Source organism: Haliotis rufescens, unplaced genomic scaffold, assembly GCF_023055435.1.
Source record: "Haliotis rufescens isolate VD_foot unplaced genomic scaffold, xgHalRufe1.0.p SCAF_13, whole genome shotgun sequence".
Lineage (NCBI taxonomy): Eukaryota > Metazoa > Mollusca > Gastropoda > Lepetellida > Haliotidae > Haliotis > Haliotis rufescens.
In genome coordinates, this window is record NW_025963813.1 from 36,196,577 (window position 1) to 36,217,835 (window position 21,259).

At 39.4% G+C, this 21,259-nt stretch overlaps 1 protein-coding gene across 1 annotated transcript in view; it reads left to right on the forward strand.

The window, feature by feature from the left end:
• Nucleotides 1-5,677: 5,677 nt before the first annotated feature.
• Nucleotides 5,678-21,259, forward strand: part of LOC125378736 — a 44,194-nt gene continuing 28,612 nt past the window's right edge. The window contains exons 1-2 of the mRNA XM_048394691.1: nt 5,678-6,118; nt 18,908-18,962. Coding sequence (XP_048250648.1) covers nt 5,815-6,118; nt 18,908-18,962 — 359 coding nt within the window. The 5' untranslated portion in view covers nt 5,678-5,814. The remainder of the gene's footprint in view (nt 6,119-18,907; nt 18,963-21,259) is intronic.

Here is a 21,259-nt window from a genome sequence, read left to right on the forward strand (position 1 = left end):
CTAGCCCTAAAACACATGATTGTAAACTATTCAAAAAGGGGCACTTATCTCTGGCTTCTTCTCGGTTGTCGGACTCAAACTCAAACTCATTTATTCTTAGAAATAACATGACATACAATTATCTTCAATTTTTATTATGTACAATTTTACAAAAATAATAAAAATAGGATACGTGGATACTAATACAATTTACCAATTGTATTGTACACATTGTTAAGGAATTTAGATAGGCCTTTTAGATTTATTACACTGTTAGTGGTCATAATTTTCTTAAATGTTTGGAAACTTAAGATATTGCTTATTTAAGAGTTCATATCGCCGTTGGTGAAAAGCTTCACATCGGAATAAATAATGCAATTCATCTCCCACAGCGATATAATCACAGAGTGGACACTGGCTGTCTTCCCTGGGAATGTTCAGCCATCGACCAGTTTCAACTGGTAATCCTTGGTTAGAAAGTTCTGACTTTTGATATTGGGAGAAATATTGATTTTGAGAGCAGTAGATATTTCTCAAATGAAGGTTGATTCTTCAGGTAAATACGACCTTTGGATTTCCGCTTGGGCTTACTAGCTGCCGTGAGTCAATTTGCTCGTTAACGGAACCGAGCGTGACAAGAGACTGGGCTACCAGTCTGCAAGGACAGCTAAATAAACTTACGCATTTTTGAAAACTGATTGGTTACCCGTGATCTATGAAGATTTCGACAAAGGGCGCATGGTAATTAATTTATTCAGCCTAAACAAACAGACAAATAACGGCGAAAGCTCATCGGATGTCGTTATTTGGAAATACCCCTGATGGTTACAGTTGAATAATTAAAAAGTATCCCTGAGTGAAAGCATTTGCGGATTTCGGATTGCGTGGATGATACAATTACTACTCCCTCGTTGTCATCCATATTTTCTGGTATAACCCTACACTTGTGTATTTGTCGTAATTCATTTGCTGCTCAGTTAATGAATTTATAACATGTATACTTAGTTGTAGCACCACTCAGATTACCTTGTACTTGTCTTTCTTGTACCTGGGGTAATTATTCAATCTAAATCCAGGTTTGAAGTGAGGTGGAATGTGAATTATGTGATATGCACGTGGCAGCCCAGCAAGAGATGTATGGTCAGTTGCTTTACTTTTTTTGTAAATCAACTGATCATTCCCAGACATCAAAGGATCAACAGGAAATACGTTGATTGATTAATTACTGTTATCTTGCACAGTGGATATGTCAAAAGTAAGTGTTTACATGTGAAGGTAGGTTTACTAAACCTAGGGAATACACTCATATCAAAGGGTAACCGATAATACACTGACTGGTTGTTCATTGTTATCTAACACAATGTATGTTTTTAAGAACCGTGGACATTATAAAAATAGTTGTCACGTGGGCTTTCTCAGCTAACTTGGCACCTATGTTAAACAATTGAAACAAACTAAGTGATCAGTTAAGAAACAAACACGGGTTATAATATTCGATACATTTAAATAACGTTTAAAAAAGATATATTTAAATATTTTAATATATTTCATATATATTCCAAATATTGTTTCCAAATAATTGTTATTAAAGTATTTGATTCTCACATAGACATTTGACATCGAAAAAGTATTTTTGTACAGCTGCAGACGCAATGGATATCGTTCCTTTATGTTGATATTCCCGGATACATTATAACTTTGGTAGGTTGTAATAATGATATTTGCATTTTGTTTTCATTCATTCGCTGCAGCTTTGAACAGAATCATTCTTGTTCCTTTCCGTTTGGTTGGGAAGTTTTTCGATGCGCGATAGACGTTGTTTTCACAAGTATTTTCTTTTGTAAGCGTGTATATGTTACAGTCAACGTGTAAAATATGATTCACTCAGGCAATTTATTAAATATCTAAATAATTCAGTCATTTTACAAATTGACTGAATAATCCATTCATTTATTTAACCGACTGACTAAAAATGATAAAGACGATCAAAAGAGCTTAAACACATCACAATATATTAATTATGCTAAGAAAAGAAGCCAAACAATACAGAACTGTACTTGGTGATGATATTAAACATAAACAAATATTTGGAATTCGTTATCATATTAATAAAGATGGATATATTTTTCAGTTAATTTGTAAAATAAACTGAATATTTAGGCGTTTAATAAATTTCCTTAGTGAAATCTGTTTACATTTTGAATGTAAACATATACACACGGTAAAATAAGCAATGTTCAGATGAAATATTTACTTTGTGTTGCAAGTCAAAATAGTGTACACGAAGATCGCACAATTACCAAGCAAGTGACTTATCAAAACTGCATCACCATTACCGATGCTCCCCACAAATATACCTACATTTCCAAAACTGTATGTCATTTTTGTTGATCAATGTGACCATACGTCCTTCTACTATCAATAAAAATGCGCTTACGAATGGCGAGCACAGGTCGCGAACAAGTCTAGATTTCTGCTATATCATACGGGTACTCACTTGGAAAATACAGTAATGCACAGGTAACAACTACTCCCGCGGGATTGCTTTAGATCAGTGCTCCTTTGTACGTTGAAATACTATATATTGTGAATGCCAAAATGATGTATCAAGGATCAAGTAGAAGATGCATTGACCGTAGCGCTGGGAGTTTATTCAACAGACCCGTGAAAATAACACTGCTGTATCTTATTATTTACTTTAGATGAGGCAGTCAAAGCTCACTTCTCCTGGCGGCCATTATCGAACGGCCAGCTAAAACACAACCCCGCGCTTACGTCTACAGGTCTCTTCCTGTAGTACGGTAATTAGTATTCTCTCCCTCATGTGTATCCTCAATGATATAACCCACCCTCATTAGTTTCATGCTGCTCTTTTCCAGCCTCACGGATATGGAGCTGAGATAAAGAGTCCAAGTCATCATAAATTAATTAGGGTCCAATAAAAACAATGCGCCGCCAAACCTCATACATATTATCACTGAAAGTCGTACTACAGACGGTTAATGTCAAATCACAATAAAAGCATTTCAATTGCAATAACATGTTCCAGGACCATGTATTCTCTTAACCCCTTCGGATTTAGAAGCAATGGTCGTATAAAACAAGACAGATCTATTTAATCACAACAGTATTTTTATGTTATTCCCACAAATTCACATAAAGAAAGGAGACATTAGCAAATACATGTGTATTATCATTTTTCTTCAGGATAACAAATTTTTCTCTCCTTGTTACCAGCTCCAGGTTCTGCTTAACACGGGTCCTCCTTTGGTCAAACGTTTGTTCCCCCTCTAATGAGTGTGTCACGCGTTGCACACGAGTGGCGGACGGGGTGCACACCCGTGTGCAACGCGTTGCACACGGGTATCACACGCGTGACCAACCCGATGCACACTGGTTGCGTAACGCGTTGCCCATGCGTGTAAGGGGAATGAACTTCTAGGCAGTAGTGTAGTTACTGTGACAGTCTTCGGTGTACTAACTACACTGAGCTCCTGGAACGGACTTTGTGAAAGTATTTACACCATGGCCATATTTTTGGCATTTGAAAGATCGCAAAGGGATTGGAATGCTGACTTCAACATCGATATTACAGTAACCTGGCTTTGACGCATGGAGAAGAAAACGAACAGAGGTAAGCGTTTGCTAGTGTTTCAGAAATTTTGTGGGTTGTGATAATTTTTACATAGGAACCGTTTCTAACCTGGAATCCCGACGGGAAGAAAAGCACAGCTTGTTGGAGGCCTATTTATACCATAACACTAATCAACCCTAGCCATATGTTACAACAAAAATAACCAACTGTCTTCATTTGTTAATCACAATAAAAAGAAATCTCTGCTAAAAGCACAGTCGATGTACGATTATATCATGATCATGTGTTTATGAATAACTACCAAATCGTGATGATACCAAGTGTTCTCGAAAAGGTGAACGCACCCTGCCCTATCATTGGCACCTGTAACAAACACATGCAACGGCAAGAATTGTATGACGCTCTATGAAATCTTGGTAGGAAGAGCATGCTCATTTGTACCTCAAAATGTGAACTGTAGACACAAGGGCTAGAGCTGCAGGAATATTGCCAGACGTAAAGGGAAAATTGACTATTTGAAAGTTAAAGTCATCTTGTCATACAAACCCGTGAAGATCCGGGTTAGAATCGGTCTTCAGCAATCCATGCTTGCCGTAAAAGGCGATTGTGCATGTCGAAAGAGGCGACTAACGGGATCGGGTTGTCACGCTCGCTGACTTGGTTGATGCATGGCATCGTATCCCAAATGCGTGGATCGATGCTAATGATGTCATGTACTGGATTGTCTGGTCCAGCCTCGATTATACACAGACCGCCGTCATACTGGAATATTGCTGAGTGCCGTGTTACAACAACCAAATATTATTGAGTATCTGCAATTAGATAGCACGGGACCGAATGTGTTACACAATGAGAACTCCTCTTCCTGGAAAGAGGTCACGTCAGGCGTTAGATGGACCAGATTGCAAATTGTGCAACGTGGTTTACACTGACAGATCGAAATTCATTCTAAATGCTGCTGATGAAAGGTTCTGTATTTACAGAGGCGGGGAACGCGGAGGCATCGTAGTGGTGGCTGGCATACCCAGTAGGGGAGGAAGCATCGTAGTGGTGGCTGGCATACCCAGTTGGGGAGGAAGCATCGTAGTGGTGGCTGGCATACCCAGTAGGGGAGGAAGCATCGTAGTGGTGGCTTGCATACCCAGTAGGGGAGGAAGCATCGTAGTGTGGGTTACCTATGTTGGGGAGAAAGCATCATAGTGGTTGCTGGCATATGCTGAAGAGGAGGAAGCATCGTAGTGTGGGATGTTTACACAGTAGGGGAGGAAGCAGCATTGTGTGAGCTTAACTGACCTTGGCATCGTGGAGCGGAACATGCTTCCGTCTTCAAAGAGATCATGATGCGTGTGTACTGCCATCATCTTCTTTGCACAACATACAAACATGACTGATTTAGAGATTGTCCTATGGTGCCTCCCAAAATAATGATAAACTTAAAGTTCAGCATCCTTCTATTGTGTTGTTGTCGACCCCTTTAAATTGTTTGTCATCGTATCTTTAAAAAAAAACAGTTCACAGGTCAGATGTGAAAATATGTACACCAACGTTAATTTCTCTGTCTTGTAAGGTACTAGTATATATATATATCATAATACATCAGAATACCTGAAGGAATAGTGCTGGCTTCTGTACCATCAAAAATATGGTACAGGATTATATTTCTAATGTTCATGTTCATATAGCAACGCAGCTCCAGTATTTCTCTTCTATCTTGTACCAAGCGTCCGCCGTAAGGCCATCTCAGCTCATCTCATCAGCTACTGCATATGTCTTGTACCCGTCATCGATGTCTCTGGTTATGCCTCTCCCCAGCTCATCTCCCACAACGGAAATGTCGATAATCATCCACACGAACATTGTGAAGTATTCCTACTTAAATATGCATCATTCAGCTTGTAATAAGCAATAGAAGAAGACATTGCCTGAACTATAACTAACGATTTCGCACATGGGTAACCAATGTAGGGTAACGTCAATCGAAAGTTCCAACCAATCAGAGAAGCATGCCAGCAATCTGAAAACACTGAACAGCCAATAGGTGAAACACGTTAATAATGTAACCATTCTTACTCTGTTGGTAAAGAGCCTGGGTATGACCACAGTAACACCGCACCAGTTAGATCATCCAAGTGTATCCTGGAGACGATACTTGATGCCCGTGATTCAGAGGACTTTGAGAGAACATTGCAGGTAGCAGGAGTGACGTTCAGTCGACGAACCAGCTGGAACTACCCACAGACATGATGGCCGGATACTGGACCGTGTGGGCAGCTGCTTTGTTAATCGGTATGGCCACTGGTCAGAGAATCACTTTGACACAATGTAATACTATGTATGAATGCGACTTCTACCAGGACTTGTGGATCGAGAAAGGCATAAGACGACGTGTCAATGCGACCAGTCTGGTGGAGTGTTTGTTGTTCTGCCACCGATTCAGTGTCAGTAACTTCTTCTTCAACCAGGCCACCCAGGACTGTATCTGCCCCCTGGGTGAACCTGTAGGATTGTATTTCGCACCTGGTTATACGTACCACGGAAGACCAGGTGAGAATTCCAGATTATTTCACCTTAGATCCAAATTTAAGAGATAACAGTGTTGACAGGTAGCATTCTTACGTTCAATACAAATGAACATTCGACTCGGTTCGTTTGCTCTGTTATTCTTATTCTATGTTTTTTATTGACAATTTAAGCAGAAGACGTATTATTTACCTGTAGGTGTTGAATGAGATGTGTTTGTACCAGGGATGAAACAGTACACCAAAGGACATCTTCAATTCTTTGAAATTTCGTTTGATATATTATTTTCATACGTTATCAAAGTGAACGCTTTACTACATATAGTGAAATCTGTCAAAAACAGTATTTAATTCTGAGTTAAAATCCTGTTTCGAAAGATCACCACGAAAACAATGTCCTGACATCACTGAAGTTGACGCTTATCAAACTTAATGAAATTCATTTCAGAATACGCACAATTAAGAAAATTATACACGTACCACTATTTCTGGGACATAAAGGTCTCATTGCTTTCACACTCTGGCTTTGAATCTGTGAAATCTTGAAATTAACAGGTTCCTGTGTCAAAATAGCCAACTCGTCTGCAGCCGAAAAAGCGGCTTCAACCATGTCAACAGCCATTGGCAATCGCATTGTACCAGCAGGCTCATTCCCAGTAAAATCTACAGGTTCATGTTGAACCACATCAAAGATCGGTGTTGTCATCTTGCTCGTGTAACTTGTCTGAGGCACAAAACGTAAACACAACACCGTCAGCCATTGACAGTTGTGAGGTGTGAGTAACCGTGATGTAGGTCAAGTTCTGCCACATTCAAGTTCGGGGTGGAGAGGCATTTATTTTGATTTTTTAAAGTATCTAAGGGTAATTGCTAAGTAACTAATAAGAGTTACACATGTTAAATGCAGAATGGAATGTTAATTCATGAAGTTTGTTGTAGAAATATATTCGTTTAACATTTTAAAAACTATATTTTCAACCTGTCACCCCTACAATGAAAATGGCATGTTCGATTTCCAAGACATACCTCCCTCGCATAATTCTAAGAAATGAAAGTGCAGAACAGGTTGAAAGAAATTAAAACATTTGTCTTTGGACTAGGTTTGGGGGGTTATTTGTTAACTTCCTTTTGAAAAACTATAAATTTTGAACACTTATTTTGAACTACTCACGACTATGGTGTTTTAAATCTTCAACTTTAGTAATAATTGTAACATATATAACTACCTGTGACCACTTTTCGGAATGATCTAAGATTGCGGACCTGTGTGCCTGTGTTGTTACGCATTGCAAGAGAGCGCCGTTTTCAAAGCGTTGTTGCCGTCAGGGTAGAATGGAAATAAACCTGCTGTGTTTTGAAATTTGATGTAGTCCCACTGTAGAGTAGATATTAAAATAAAGAGGTATCTTGTCTACAGTGGGACTACATCAAATTTCAAAACATAGTAGGTTTATCTCCTAATTTATAGATTGTGACGAAGATGATTGAAGCATTGAAATGGTTTGTACTACAACAATATGAACATCGATGATTGATTGTTGTAATAAGCCTAAGGGAGATAATTCTCATTTATTTTTATTTTTCGCCTGGTGGTCCGTTTTCTACATTCTATTTAAAACAACTATTTTCTCTGTCTTTTTAACCGATGATGTTCTGTGAGTGAGTGAGTGAGTGTTTACACCGCTATTAGCACTATTCCTGCATCAAAGCGGGCGACACCAGTCACCCATGTAGGGATTCGAACCCATGGCCTACCGTGTGACGAGTTAATGCAGAGCTGTATAGAAAGGGATGATTACACTGTACTGTATGGAGAGGCATATATGCAACAAGAATGTGTTACACAGAGAGGAATGTATGTAATAATACTGGGATGTATGGAAATGAATGTATTTTATAGCACTGCCCAGTACAGAAATGCATGAATGTAATAAAACTGCTACACTGAGAGGCATGTATGTAATAACATTGTGCTGTTTAGAAGTGCAAGAATGCAATAACACTGTGCTGTATGGAAGCGCATGTATGTAATAACACTTTGCTGTACGGAATGACGTGTATGTAATAACACTGTGCTGTTTGGGAAGTCATGTATGCAATAACACTGTGCTGTACGGAGAGGCATGTATGTAATAACACTGTCGTGTATGGAATGGCATCTATGTAATAACACTATGCTGTATAGAATCACATGTATGTAATAACACTGTTCTGTATGGAATGGCATGCATGTAATAACACTGTGCTGTTTGGAAACGCAAGTATGGAATAACATTGTGTTGTGCGGAATGACGTGTATGTTATAACACTGTGCTGTACAGGGAGGCATGTATGCAATAACACTGTGCTGTATAGAATGGCATGTATGTAATACCAATGTCCTGTTTGGAAAGTCATGTATGTAATTGCTGCAGCCTCTGCTGGTCTGGCTAAATGAGGACCAAGCCTGCGGTGTGTGAGACACCTGTTTATTCTTGTTATGTAACGTGGCTGTTACATGACACTCTGTAATAACAATAAAATATGCAATTAGTATTCCTAAACACATCTATAACATAAATATATAAATCAATAAAATATTGGATAAAGGACAATTAAAAACTTATTGTCAAATCCCTGCATATCTATATATGATATGCAGCATTAGAATTTCATAATAAGTTAATCAAGTTAACTTATAAAAGAATAGCTATATACACGAAACATTTATACAGGTGTAATTGAAAAAGGCATATATATATATGCATGTATGACAGTTGCATCTGGGCAACATATATATTTCCTAAATAGAATTTGTCCATATGTACAGTATTCCTGATTATTAATATCAGATAATAATCATACAGATAAAGCTTAAAATATGCATTTAGATTGAAATATTGAAAAGCCATTACACTGAAATCTAACACATTGTTTCATGAACCCATTCATAACATTGATGCTCATAAATCACGAACTTTTTACAATATCACAAATATTAAATTACTGTAAGTTATTTAATTCAATCATTAAGATTAATATACTTTTAGACATTAGACTAAGTTTAGTAAGTAACAATATTAACTAACCTGTGAACTTGTACTGTGGTGCAGTGCTGTGATAGTGACTATGGTCAGAGGTGTTTAGATGGCTGGTGACATAGATATTCAAAATCACCAATCAAGACAAAGAATTAACCTTCACTCCTTTGATCAAGACTAATGAAACAATAATACTAAAATGGAATAACCTGACTACCCTTAAAATAAGAATGAACTGACCCTATAACTTGTTAAAGCTATGAGAGTATTATACTCGAGATAGAGATAGATAGTCAACTAATTACGACAATTGTTATAAACAAGCAGTAGTCTGTTGAAGAACCCTATATACATATATAAAATGCATAATAAAATGTAAATGGTACTAGTGAGAAAAAATGATTTTATCCCTGTAACACACTTCCCCCTTCTGACTAATGTCGTCCTCGTCTTGAAAGTTTTCCGGTCACAAGTTCCACTAGAGCATCTGAAGCTTTTTGGGAAAATATCCTCTTCGCTATGAGTGAGCTAAGGTAATCCGCCCGAGAGATGCATTCTTCATTCTTATCTGCAGATACTGCCATGACATAGTCTCCACTGGTATGCCAACCTGGTGGTATCTTTGCTCTCTGTGACCTACAGAGAGGTAGGGTTGGCAATATCCTCCTCCTACGATTTTCGGATACAAGTCTATCAGGTGGCGATGTTCCCGAAGCTGCATCGGGTGGCGGAGCATTATATTAGGTTCAACTCCCTGAACATCTGGAATTTGAATTATGTTTGCTGCTTCTATGTGACCTTCCTGAGCAGCGTGACCTTCTAACTAAACCTTGATCCCTTTCCAGAACGGTATCTGTATCAATTTCAACCTCGCCTTCCATTGGCCTATCAGCTGGTATACCAACTGAAACTGAAAGGTCTGGGTAGGTCAACGGTACAATTGTGTCGTCATCATAATCATCATCATCATCATCTTCTGAACTCTCCATGGCGGTCAATTCCTCAGGGACTTTCTGGTTAGATGCTCCAAAATGACACCTTGGGTTTAGATCTGTTAACTGGTACAGGTGTGTCTGGGACTGGTAACGAACCGATAGGAAGCAATAGATTCCTATGGAGTGTTCATGTCTTCCCTTCTCCATTTTCCTTCCTGACAACATAAACTGGAATAGCTGGGTTCGGTTGTTTAAGAACGACATAGATGCCCTCTTCCCATTTAGACGCCCTCTATCATTTATCTTGTGCGTGCCATCAAATGCTACTACTTTCACCAGAACCCGATCTCCCGCCTCCAGCATGGCTGCTCTAGCTTTGATGTCATAAGTCTCTTTCTGTCTTGCTTGAGATTTATTTACAGATTTAGAAGCAAGATCATAGGCTTGCTGAAGTCTGGAGTTACTTGGTTCAATCAAGCCAAGTCAACTGGTAGTCTGGGTTGCCTTCCATACATCAGAAAAAATGGGGATTATCCTTTTGATTCATGCCTTGTAGAATTATACGCATGTACAAAAGGGCCCACATGAGTCTTTCTTTCCGCCAGGATCAAGTGTCCCAAGCATGTTAAGTAGTGTTCTATTAAATATTTCTGTGCATAACGTGTAAAATGATCTGTTACAACAATGATGTGTTGTTGTCCTCCTTTAGATGGTTCAAGGGTCAAGAAATCCATGCTAACTAATTCCATAGGCTGTGAAGTTTTGATACTGACTAATCGAGCTCTCGCTGCTGTTGAAGTTTTTCTTCTGAGGCATCTCTCACAGTTCTGTACATGATTCTCGATGACATTTGTCATTCCTGGAAAGTAGAATCTTTCTTTTATGAGGGAATAAGTTCTGTCTCATCCAGGAAGGCCATTATGATCATCAAGACAATGAAGCACAGACTGTCGACATCTCTTTGGCAATACTAATTGCTTGCAATCTTCTCCATCCACTGATGTTATCGTGTAGAGAGCTCCACGACACAATCTGAAGTTAGAAAAGCTCTTGTTTAAGGTGATCAATTCTGTATTCCCAAGAGGTATCCTCTGTCATATCGAGATCTGAGTCATCCACAACTGATGATGATACACAGACACTTTCATCTTAGTGAGTGCAGTTGTCATGTTACAAATGACAGATTCTGAAGTTATCACAGATGGCTGTTGAAGTCAGGACAGTGTGTCTGCTTCAACATTTGACTTTCCTGGACGATACTCAATGTTGAAGTTGTAAGTAGATAAAGCTATCCAGCCATCTATGGTCTGTAGCATCTAGCTTGGCACAGGTGAGGACATACGTGAGTGGGTTGTTATCTGTTAGTACAGAAAACTCATGGCCATACAAATAATCATGAAATTTATCTGTTATAGCCCATTTTAAACACAAGAATTCCAGTTTGTTAGCTGAGTAGTTGTGTTCTGACTCTGCTGGCATAAGCAATGACTTGTTGATATTCATCATGATGCTGATACAAAACAGCTACAAGTCCATGGGTGCTGTCATCAATGTGTAATTCAAATGGCCATGAGTAATCAACATAGCCAAGAACAGGAGGTGATGTCAGATGATCTCGCAATTCTTGAAAGGCCTTTTCCTGAACAGGTCCCCATACCCACCTTTCTCTGTTAACTTTGTCTTTCCCTGATCTTGATTTCTTTGAATTTGTCTTTGGCATCAATTCTGAAAGAGGTTTAGCAATTTTGAAGAAGTTTTTTTTACAAATTTTCTATAACTTCCAGCAAATCCTAAAAACTTTCTCACTTCCTCTAGGCTTGTTGGCGTGGGCCAATTTTGGATCTTTGCTTTTTTCTTTGGGTCTGCCTCAATTCCATTTTCCAACACTATATAATCAACATATACTGAACAACTAAAGTTCTAGTGACATTGAATAAGATTTAATGCAGTTATGTTTTTTACCAAATATATGAAACAATTTCGGCTTGCAACAGATAAAAGACTCCTGTAAGTGTTCAAATGGTTTAATTTTCCACACTGACTTCAGAAAATGCGTGATTTCATAAAAAAACCATGAACATGCCAAAATGTCAATTTACAAATCAATAGCGTATGTGTCCACCTCTGGTTGCGATGCAAACAACACATCTTCGTCACTTGGAATGGACCAGGCGTCGCACAAAGTCCTGTGGGATATCTGTCCATATCTGCTGGAGCATGTTTCGAAGTTCCTGGAGTGTCCCTATAAACGTGGTTGACGTCGAAGGCGCAGATCCATCTCATCCCACATGTGCTCGATTGGTGAGAGATCAGGGGAGAGAGCCGGCCAGGGGATGACATTCACGTTGTTTTCTTGAAGGGAATTCTGAACAAGTCGAGCTGCCCATTGAGATTTCCCTCTACCACTATCAAACGGGTCTTCTGTCTTGCTGTAATCCCACCCCATACCATAACGCTGCCGCCCCAAAACCGATCATCTTCCATGACGCAATGATTGACGTAACGTTCACCTCGACGTCGGTACACACGAATGCCTCCATCGCTGTGGCTGAGGTGAAAACGAGACTCGTCAGTGAATAGAACTTGTCCCAACTGTATGGCCGTCAAGCGTAGACGCTGTCTGCATCACTGTAGACGTGCTTGACAGTGGTTTCCTGTCAAAATGGGACGCCTGGTGAGTCTTCTGGCGACAATCGCTGCACATCTGAGGCGACGACGTACGGTTTGTGAAGATATTGGTCGAAGGCCAGGGATGCTTCTTGCAGTCACTGTTGCTGTCTGGAATTGATTTTGTAGGTGTGTTGTTCGAATCCAGTCCGATTATTGGTTACGCATGGCCTGCCACTCCGAGGATGGTCTCTGACTGCATTCGTTTGTTGCCAACGTTGCCATAAACACCAAATGATGTTTCTGTGGACGTTAAGTTGTCTTGCAACATCACGTGAACTCGATCCTGCTTCAAGCATACCAATGGCTCGCAGACGCTCATTTTCGGACAGGCTTGGCATTTCGTAATGTTGAATAATTGCGTAAATTTGTTGTTTTACTGAGTGGTTGTTGTCAGCACGATGCTTAAAAATGCATATGGAATCCTGTTAACGCACATGTTTTTATACCCATTCTTGGGTAGTGAAATGCATGGGCCATGCCTAAAAGTCAAGTTTTGCATGGAATGCATGCTTTTCTATAGCAGTTGCGTTTTTGTGACTTGATTCTATACATGTACTACAATATTGAAAACCACACTTTACTTGTTTGAAAAATACACTAAAATATTGGTGTCAAAGGAACTATTGTTGTTGAGTATATTTTACACGATGTTGTCTTAGTCTATTTCCCCTACCACGATAATGTAAGTCTTCTCCTGTTGTACTTGCTTGTTTCATTCCAGCTACCTCTGTTGCAAGCTTGTTTAACATGACATTAACATCATCCATTTCCTTCTTCCGCTCAGGAGGCTGCTGTTCTGTGGCACTCTTTGCAGTGGCTGCGGTGCGCTTCTTGGCTCGGCAGAGCACAACTGGTAATTCTCAATTTCCTGTAGAGCTTGTAATAGGTCATCGAAGTTGTCCAGAGAATCAAACTTGTGCCGAGATATGTTCTTTAAGGAAGTTTTTAAGTCTATAGATACACAGCCATGCGTGATTGAGTGAAAGTGTAATAAACTCTAATGTGCTTATTATTAATTATGTTTATTTAAACAAAATTTGTTAATTAACTAGATTAGATTAGATTAAGCTGTGCTGTGGTTTCTTTCTTTAGTTAACTCGTGTGTGCTTGTTATTAATTAGGTTTATTTAAACAAAATTAGTTAATTAGTGAATTAACTAGATTAGATTAGACTAAGCTGTTTTGAAAATGGAGGTCGTCTTGCTTTAGTGGTTATGTAGTCGTGATAAGTCTTGCGTTTGGTCAATCTTGCTGTTGTATTACTTTGGTTCTTGGTACCTGCTACTGGTCTCCTTGTCTGGTGTCATTTTGTGCTTTTGCGGGATAAGCTGGTGATAGAATTCAGGATTTGATTACTGGATTTGAGTTGATTTGTGGTCTGGTTAGACTTCTGGTTTGTTTTCGCTTCTGGTATTTCTATAGGTTTTAGGTGTTTGTGGTTGCTTTCATGATGTGACTGTTACGGTTGATTTGCATATTCAATTCTTGTGTCAGTTATTAGTCTATGGCTTGGATATTTTTGTGATTTGAATATTGGCGTTTAAATGTTGATATCGTTGCGTGAATATCAGAACTGCTTTGCTTCCCCTCTATTGTGAATTAATATTGGACATTCATTCCTGCGTTACTCATCATGGATTTCACAGATGAGGCAATTAAGAACATGCTTGAGGTGTTTAAACGCGGAAAGGAAAAACCTAAAGCCAATACACCTGAAGACTTTTAAGAATGGTTAAAAGGTACCCTCACTGTCAAGACAGAGCCTACCCCAGAAGCACATAGCAGTGCTGCCCAATCCTCTTCAGTTGTTTCTCAACGTTTCCCTAGGATTCCCCCATCCAGTGGTGATAGGCATGGCAAGGACACCTCATATGATGTTTGGAGGTATCACGTTGACAGTCTTCTGGAATCCAAGAGCTATCCCAAGGATGTCAAGACTCAAGCTATTAGGGATTCACTGAAGGGAGATGCCACCAATATAGGTGTGACCATGAGGTCTGGAAGTGATATCTCCACACTCCTAAGGAAATTGAAAATCATCTTTGATATTGCAGAGAGGAAGGAATCCAGGATGGTCCAGTTCTATAGTGCCAAACAGAAAGATGGTGAAGATGTTTCTATGTGGGGTTGTCGCCTGGAGGAACTGTTGGCGTATGCAATAAAGGACACCCAGGGACACATTGATGGAGATGAGATGCTGTGGAACATGCTCTGGACTGGACGTAATTAATAATAAGCACACTAGAGTTTATTATACTTTCACACAAACACACAGCACTCAATCACGCATGGCTATGTATCTATAGACTTAAAACTTCCTTAAAGAACATATCTGGGCACAAGTTTGATTCTCTGGACAACTTCGATGACCTATTACAAGCTCTACAGGAAATTGAGAATGACAAGTTGTGCTCTGCCGAGCCAAGAAACGCACCACAGCCACTGCAAAGAGTGCCACAGAACAGCAGCCTCCTGAGTGGAAGAAGGAAATGGATGATGTAAATGCCATGTTAAACAAGCTTGCAACAGAGGTAGCTGGAATGAAACAAGCAAGTACAACAGGAGAAGACTTATATTATCGTGGTAGGGGAAATAGACTAAAACAACAAGCACGTGGACATCATAACTGGACATGCAACCCTGGCCGTGGTCAATCACAAGCAAGATATGATTCTCAGTGGAATACTCAAGAAGACTATACAGACAACCAGCAGTGGAATAATCAGCAAGGTTATTCAGACGACCAATCTACAAAGTAACAGTATTCTGTGGAAGCAAGAACTTGGAATCCGATGGGGCCTTCTTGCTGGAGATGTGGTCAAGTTGGATACACACAGTACTATTGCCGTGTGAGACTGGACCATAGTAGGAGAGGACGAGCTTTAAACTCGCACAGACCTATTGGAAGGGGCCGCCTGTAGGCATCTACGCGCGCCCTAAACGATTCTCGACTCGGATTGTAGTAAGCACGTTCCAACTTGGATACTCATTACTGCCCCTAGTTCTCACCCTCATGGTGCCTGACAGTCAGCTGGCTTTATACAGAGCTCCGTGCCGCACTGTGATGACGTCGAGGTTTCAAAAACATATACATTGCATCAACAGTGTTACAATGTGCTTATTTCTTCACACAGTGTAGGGGCGGACGGGTAGCCCAGTGGTTAAAGCGTTCGCTCGTCACGCCGAAGACCCGGGTTCGATTCCTGAGATGGGTACAATGTGTGAAGCCCATTTCTGGTGTCCCCCGCCGTTATATTGCTGGAATATTGCTAAAAGCAGCGTAAAACCATACTTACTCACTCACTCACTCACACAGTGTAACCAAATAATATAACATTCAGCTCGAGTTGATTTTCTTTCCAACAGCATCTCAAGTCAACAAATCGATAGAAGTGCTGGTATTGTCAGTTTCCTAATTTGTTTCATTAATCGCAATATGGAAGCACCCGAATGTGGCAAGTAAATTGAAACAAGTGCCCTTGTTTGAAATCTATGTATATATAATATTAAATAATTATAAAATGTTATTAATTACGTTTATATTTGTTATTACAAATAATGTATTTCAAAATACTTACTTATGTTATCACTTTAATAAATATAAGAATTTCACAAATTGCATCATATGGTATGGTGACGTATTTGTAAACTTTGTTCTGCAGGGTCCCGTTCCACAAAGCGATCGTAGCGCAGCGACAGTCGAAAGTTTATGTTAAAGTATGGGAGTTACAATCATCTTAGCGTTAGGATAGCTTTGTGGAACGGACACCTGAAGTCGAAAGGTAGACCGTTGTATGGTATTCAATTAATGCATGTCAACTTTTAATGTGTTTGAAGGATTATTCTGTTAAACTCAATTGGGTGATGCTGTCCATAGCGTAGATCTCTGCCGCCTATTTACACACGACGGTGGCTTTTTGAAAAGTAGTACGCGGCAAGTAATAAATAAAACACCAAACTCGGATCCGTGTAATGCCAATTATATGAAACATAGTTTCATAGTTTCATGGCTTCATAGACGAAGTTTCGCTCTTCAGATACCAGAACAATTTATTCATTTCATAAAATTGGTATCACAAGGGAGCTCTTTAAGTATTCTATATAATATGAATGTGTCACGTCACAAGCGAAAATGTATTTGTCAGGTTACAAACGAATATGTATGCGCCATGTCACAAACTGATATGAATGTGTCACTTCACAAACAAAAATGAATATGTATGTGTCACAAACGAATATGTATGTGTCACGTCACAAACGAATATGAATGTGTCACGTCACAAGCGAATATGTATTTGTCAGGTTACAAACGAATATGTATGCGCCATGTCACAAACTGATATGAATGTGTCACTTCACAAACAAAAATGAATATGTATGTGTCACAAACGAATATGTATGTGTCACTTCACAAACGAATATGCATGTCACGTTATAAACGAATATGAATGTGTCACGTTACAAACGAATATGTATGTGTCACGTCACAAACTGATATGAATGTGTCACTTCACCAACGGAATATGCAATATAGCGACAATGCCACTGCTTACGCGAAATCATTATCAAAGATATATGTATTCTAATTAACAAGCGTATTGTGAACTCTAAAAAATATTGATATTTTTATATTTTAATATACTCACACGCAAAAGAAACGCAAGTCGAGTATGCAGTATACATGTTATTTATTTTCAACAGTAAAGACAAGAAATACTAATAGGGCAAGATTGGTAAAAATTTGACTGAAGACAGTTTAATGGATAAAAAGGCAGATGACATAATTTTTGTTTTCAACTGTTAAGGGCTTACAGTTTCGGGTCAATACCCAAAATGTCAGTCAATACCTGGTGTGACCACCATTAGCATCGTTCACTGCCACACTTCTCCTGTACATTGAGTGGATCAGACGATTTGTGAAGGCCCTAGGGATCCTCCTGCACACATCCAGAGCAGCTGGGCGCACATTGCAGACGCCTTTGAACCTCATCCCACAAGTGTTCGATGGGGTTCAGATCAGGGCTGAGGGCTGGCCACGGTAGAACACGGATGTTGTTTTGTTGCAGAAAGGCCATGGTAGCTCTGGCAACATGGGAACGAGCGTTGTCCTGCTGGAAAATGTGTTGTTTATTTGCAAAAAATGGAACAACGTGGGGTCTGGTCACTTGGTCGATATACCACTGAACAGTGACGCTGTGTACTCGACCTTGACCAACATTCAGAAAGCACATGGGTCCAAGTCTCGCATTAAGTCTAATCCCTGCCCATATCATGGCGCTAGGTCCACCCGATTGATCCCTTTCCACAACGTTTCTGTCAGCGAAACGATCACCTCGACGCCGCCAAATTCTGACTCTTCCGTCTGCATGGGAGACACAAAAGCGACTTTCATCAGAGAAGATGACACGCCTCCACTCACGATGACGCCAATTGTGATGACCCTGTGCCCACTGAAGTCGTGATTGTCGATGCCGTGGTTGTCGATGCCGTCGGCGACATCTGAGGTTGTTGGAACGGAGACGTCGGATCACAGTGTCCCGGCTAATGTGTCGATTATGTGTTCCTATGGTCTGTCGAGCACTTTCACTTGCAGTTAGGAACGGATGTCGCTGGTAATCTGCCGATCTTGTCGAGGTGTGGTGACCCTAAGACGACCGCTCCGAGGAAGGTCATCTGTGGTCTGTGTAGCATTGTATCGATGCAGGAGACGGTAAATTGTGGTTATGTTAACGTTGAAATGACGGGCAACATCTTGGACAGACTCTCCAGCTTCCAAACGTCCGATAGACTGGTTTCTCTGAATTTGAGTTGGGCGAGGCATTGTTGACCAAGGAGTGGTAGGTCCAAGAATCGGCCACAGTTTTATACCCACTACAGTTCGTCACTGTTCGTGCATTTTCGATTTCGCGAGAAATGGGTGCCTGATACCCACATATTCATTGAAATGGTGCGTTTTGGCGATTCTTTTTTTAATTTTGCGTTTTTACTCGGGGCTTCCAAAATGCAACCAAAAATATTGATAACACCATCAGGTTCACCACATGCTAAAACTCGTATCAATTTGTGGTTCCCTGTTTGTTACCCATTTGCTTAAAACCACTTGCGTTTCTTTTGCGTGTGAGTGAGTACACATGTGTCTTTATCCTCTATTTGTAATTTGTAGTAACTTCGCTCCTGTTTCTTTCATAGGTCTGATTTACAAGTGGGTGACAGAGGCGATCAACGCTTCTTCACAAGACAATGGGTAGGTTTTTGTCATCCCTACTAGATTAGAATTAGAACAGCATATCGAATTTATGACTTGGTGTCATTATTTCAAATATTCCGATCAGGGTTCCAACACGTTGATGTGTAATCACGTAATCACATACAATCGACAAAGTCAACTCTTGAGGATGAAAATGAGTACCAGCGCATGCGATTTCTGCCCGGTAGAACAGTTTTATCACAGATGAGTGAGCAATGTCAATTATAGTGAGTGCGGTTTTACGCCGCTTTTAGCAATATTCCAGCAATATCATGGCGGGGGACACCAGAAATGTACTTCACACATTGTACCCATATGGTCAAGGGTAGGGGTAGGGTATTGTCGAGGGTGGTACAGTGAAGTGGTGATATTGTCGTGTGTGGCAGAGTGACGTGGATCTATTGTCGCAAGTGGCACAGTAACGTTGGATATTGTCACTAGAGACGACGTTGCAGTGGCATGGTGACATTGGAGCTATTGTCACGTGCAGCCCAGTCACGTGGGGCTATTGTCACGTGATATCCTGTCACGTTGAGAATTGTAACATTCTTTTTTTTAATTACAGCATTGACTTGTATTAGCAGTGATCACTTCAAAACGTTCAATTGTTAACATTTCATAACATTCATTTAATGACATTAAGTTCATAACATCTTTAGATCACTGTTTATCAAATGCATGTTCACATGTATTTAGCAGTTCATGACTTACACACAGGGAGATGTGTAGTCAATGATTTAGAAAGCTTGTAGCTTTTAGTGAAATTCTGAGAGTAGCCCTCGAAGAGAATTTCCACGGTATCTAAGGTAAATTATGTACTACTTACAGAAATATAGAATTGTTTTACTTTGGAGCGAACATTACATACGATATGTAAGTCGATGTCATTTCAGTATATAGCACGTCACGTGGTGTACTTATTAAGTGTAGGTTACATACCTATATAGCAGACAGTAAATTTTAGTTGGCTACAGGTGTACAACAATGTTCACAAATGGTGAAACAAGCAGGCTCTATTTGCCATGCTTATTAACTAAGTGTGAAGCTAAATCCTTACAGCACACTAGTGGAAATTGTTCATGTTCAAAATAGAGACATATTAACTGGACAATTCATTTGCCAAATTTTTCAATTTTCTGTCAAACTGTCTTATTGTATTGTTTTTGTGTGCAATTGATTTGTCAATCCGAAATATATTGATTAAAGTCTTCAGAAAGTTTTCAAGTGACAATTTGTTTTTCTTAATACTTGATACATGTATATATTTTTGTATGCCAGTACGATGTATTTAAACATAATGTTAGAGTTGTACCCAAGTAAAACAGAGTTTTTAAAATGTAAATTGTTTTAAACATTTTGCATTCAGAAAACATTCAACTTTGGCCCAAAACTCTTTAACATGCTGACGATCCCAATATGCATGAAGTAAGGATTTAGTATCAGTTTCACAAAATGAGCACAGATCATCATCGAGAATTTTCATTTTAAACAATTCTTTCTTTGAATTTATGATGCGATGAATAAATGTATATTGAAAGACAAGTAATTTTACATGTTTTGTACAGTTTCTGTATCTGATAAAAACATCCTTCCACGATATATTTATGTTAAGAATGGTATCCTTTTTTTCACTGTGATACTGTTGGGAGAATGGCTGTAGTTATAGTTTATCATAAAAATATCTGGAGCGCTACAAGTAAATCTATCAAAGTTGCATTTAAATGTTGATTATATAAAATAATGTGATTATTTCTAATAGTATCTTTCCAGGATTTTAGTATGTTTTATAGAACCTGGTAATTGTCAATATCTGTGCCTTTAATTTGGTATTTTGTCTTAAGTTCATTGAAGGGCATTATATCACCTTCATTACAGATATCTTTAATAGTGTAAATTCCCTTTAAAAACAATTTCTTATAATGAAATCAATTTTTTTAAACTGATGGTTACACCAAAGAGGTTCTGATAGTACTTCTTCAATGTTTGTGGAGTTAGTTTTGTGTCTTCTATACAATGTTTCCCAAGCAGCAAAAACATCTCTCCAGGAAGGGTTAGTTAAGTGCATACATTTTTTAATATTTGTGAGGTGAGGTGAAATAGGGTTTAACGTCGCGTCCAAGATTATTGCACTTATATAGCGACGTGCATGCACGTGTATGTGCGTGTATGTGGCTGCTTGTACTAGTCCGGACTGACGCCGATTTATAATGCTAGCTCACTGAGATACAATGCTGCAGTTTAACATGAATACCCCACTCAGACACAGTATACTGACTCCGAGCCGACTAGTCCTT